Source organism: Phaseolus vulgaris, chromosome 9 (genome assembly GCF_000499845.2).
Source record: "Phaseolus vulgaris cultivar G19833 chromosome 9, P. vulgaris v2.0, whole genome shotgun sequence".
NCBI lineage: Eukaryota > Viridiplantae > Streptophyta > Magnoliopsida > Fabales > Fabaceae > Phaseolus > Phaseolus vulgaris.
Window position 1 is genome coordinate 37,254,778 of NC_023751.2, and position 3,421 is coordinate 37,258,198.

At 32.1% G+C, this 3,421-nt stretch overlaps 1 protein-coding gene across 1 annotated transcript; it reads left to right on the forward strand.

Moving 5' to 3' along the window:
• Positions 1-1,332: 1,332 nt before the first annotated feature.
• LOC137821561 (uncharacterized) lies at positions 1,333-3,169 on the forward strand. The gene is made up of 4 exons (XM_068626208.1): positions 1,333-1,600; positions 1,704-1,755; positions 1,845-1,912; positions 2,288-3,169. Exons 1-4 carry the CDS (start codon positions 1,463-1,465, stop codon positions 2,822-2,824), a joined length of 795 nt encoding a protein of 264 aa, XP_068482309.1. The 5' UTR covers positions 1,333-1,462; the 3' UTR covers positions 2,825-3,169.
• The last annotated feature ends 252 nt before the right edge of the window (positions 3,170-3,421 follow it).

The window sequence follows — 3,421 nt, forward strand, 5'->3', positions numbered from 1 at the left end:
TTAGTCTCTATTAGTCTTTTAAAGACTAATTTAAAACATAAGTAGTTAGTAGCTAAAACCTTGATAGTTAATAATTAGATATCAATAAGTTTTTTTATTAATAATAGAAATTATTTTAGATACAAATAATTTTTTTACTTTATAAAATGTTATTTAATTTAGTGACTAATTATTTTGATCTTTAAAATTAGTTTCTATTTGCTGGTTTTCTTTTAATGAAAATTCATGTGTTTCAACTCAACCAATAAAAAAGAAGTGGTGTTGGAATAAATATGTTACTACTTCTCCATCTATACCAAGGTATTGCCATGGTAGTTGTTACATTGCACCTAATAGCCAACAACTACCAAAGAATGCAAAACAAGAAGAAGATGGAAAAAATGATACACTCTTTTGAACATAAGGGTGCAAGGTGGAAGACAATTAGATCATTATTCTATGCATGAGTATCATATAAGGCTACTACAAAGAACCCTTCAAGGCTTATGTATAGGCATCTACCTACTACCTCAATTTTCATATAAGGGTAGGAACCTTTATTTTCATCAATGCTATATTTCTAATATAGGTTTCAAACTTTTCCTACTATAGATTCTTAAAATGAATTGTTAGACCAAAACAGAATCTTTGAAAAAGTAAAAATCATTTTAGAGCAATGATACATTGATAATCCCTATTTTTTATTCAACTCTCAATATTATTATTTTAATATTTGTTTTATATAATTTAATTATAAATTCATTTTTTATTATATATATTTATTTTTAAATCCAAATCCAAGAGAGCTGTTGAGATCTCTTCTAAACTTAGCCTTTCACCTAATTTTGTAAAATTGAAACTTAAAACAAGAACTTTTAAATAAAACGTTTGTGTTGGTTATAAAATTAATTCATTAAACGTATATTTAAATTAATTTAAACCACAAATTTTGCATTAGAACATGAATATGATGATAAAAGAATAAAACTTTAAATACGTTAGTCACATTGCATCATTTGGGCATAATCAAATCAAAGGAACATTTAACAATATCAGTTACTCTTATGCAGGGTGTGTTATTGGTTGCAACTTTCAACAAATAAGTGGAGGCCAAAGAGCATGGAAACAGAAACCTAGTACTTTGTTCCATTTTAAATAAAATTTGAATTGAATATCATAAAAAAAATGAACAGGCCATGATAAAGCATGTAGAAGAAAAAGAGAAAAAGTTGAAGGAAATGTGTGAAGTTGTGCCATTTGGAGAGATTAACGTTAATCTCTGCATCTCTCTCTACTTGTTTGTTGTTCCCACCAACTGATCCACTTCAAAAAAATCTACTCCGTAATGCATGCTCTTTATTTTCAAACTGCTCCACCTACGTTATTAGTTACTTATTACTGACATTAAAAACCAACAAAAACAAAACATCACTTTTCTCTATATCTCTTCCCTTTCTTCCTTTGCACTTCAGATATCACCAGAATGGGACAACAATCAGATTACAAAACCCAGTTGGTATTGGAGGTTTGCTCCATTTCCACACGTTCTGTTGTGTGTGTTCATACACTTCTCTCTAACCCTGCTAAGCCACCTTTCATAGATTGGTATTGCATTCTTGGAGTGAGTATTTCATCATTTTTTTTTATGAAAATGCAAACTTTGTACCACCCCTTTTCTGTGTTCTTTTATATGATGATGCTAGCCTCTTATTGGGTTGTCATAGGTGGAAGAAAATGCAGGAGTGCTCACCATCCGCCAGAAATACCATAAACTTGGTAGGTAGGCTTAACTCGGTTTTTATGGTTTTATGCAATGTGTGTTGCCTCTTTCTCCTGCATAACTGGGACTGTTGTTTTTGATTCAGCCTTGCAACTTCATCCGGACAAGAATAATCATCCAAAGGCTGAAATTGCATTCAATCTTATATCTGAGGTTAGTTTGTGATATAATACGATGTTCTTCAGTAAATAGTTTAAACACTGATAGGACTTTATATCATGATTCCATCGCAAATTGCAATGTATGTTAATTTTGTTAACTTTTACATTTGAGTATATACTGGCTATTTGTTAATTTTTTTAATATGATATCAGATTCATTTTGAGTATATACTAATTATTGTTTGTTAAACTCGTCAGGCCACAGCTATAATCAATCACTTGAGTTAAAATCTACTTTTTAATATTTTCATTACCTAAGTCATATCTATTATGATTTTTGGTTTACCCACAACTTAGATAATGTAGAGAATATTTGGGAATACATTGATAATATGCACAGATCATGTTACTGTTGTGTTTTCTGTAGGCATATATGTGTCTGTCTGATGCTGCAAAAAGGAAAGCTTTTGACTCAAAAAGACATAACAATTTCTGCTATGAGTGCAATAGAATTCCATATACATCCAAAAAAGTACCTGTCCCTGGCAATTCCAATGGCTCAAGTTTCAAGCCACGGAATATCACTAGTGGATCAAGATCTTACAAAGTTTGGAGAAATATTGGGGAGATGAGAGAAAGGCTGAAGGAGGAGGCTAAGGTGATACAAAACTGTCTGCGAGCAAATTTAAGGTCAAAGAAAGAATCTCCCCTTTACAATCCTGCAGATTATAGACATGGAAGCAGGTTCCAGCATAAAGTTGAGAGAGAACTCCCTGTTTTCAATCCAATGGAATACTTGTACCAAGGGTATCCTCATACGAGAGGCCATGTTCCCAAGAATTGTGAGGCATGTTGGTATTTGCATACACAAAATCTTGTGCACAATGACAAGGGAGAAGCTAAGTATGTCTCCCCAGTATTTGAGGTCAGATCACAAAGTAAATTTGCTAATGAACCATCATGATTCTAGCTAGAACAATTTTAAGTTAAATTGGCACAATGTTTTGACATGCTCTGGCTTCTTTAAAGCACCAAATGCATGTTCATTTTGAATATGTTCAGCTAAGTATAACACGTGTATGTACCTTACAATAGCACCACTCTTCTTTCTGGTAATCACAAAAATGCAGCAATGAGTGCAAGCATGCATGTGTGCACATTGTTACCAAGGCTTTGAAGAGGTGTAGAGATCTTTCACAAGGCTGCATTTGTCCAAAATATCAAGAATCACAGCAAAATTGTGATTGTGACTGTAATTTAAAACCTTGATTGTTGCTTTACATGTTTGATTATAACTTAAACCTTAGTGAGGTTGCACGTTATTCTTAATATTGTGCTTGTCTTGACTAGAACTATAGAAAACTATTTCTCAACGTCATATATGCAGTTGCTAGTTCAATGGCTTCTCCCATATAAGAGAATTCAATTAATGAGTAAAGACTAAACCACAAAATCTCAGTAGAATTGGTAAGGCTAAATCTTCAAACGAATTATTGTGTTTGAACAAGTAATAGATTCTTCTAATATATGTTTTGACCAATTTGAGAAACATGTAAGGTTT

Excerpts from the sequence above, each read along its gene's own strand:
- LOC137821561 (XM_068626208.1), top strand. The coding sequence starts at position 1,463 with ATGGGACAACAATCAGATTACAAAACCCAGTTGGTATTGGAGGTTTGC. Across the intron at positions 1,601-1,703 it reads ATTGGTATTGCATTCTTGGA|GTGGAAGAAAATGCAGGAGT; the intron begins GTGAGTATTTCA and ends GGGTTGTCATAG. Across the intron at positions 1,913-2,287 it reads CATTCAATCTTATATCTGAG|GCATATATGTGTCTGTCTGA; the intron begins GTTAGTTTGTGA and ends TGTTTTCTGTAG.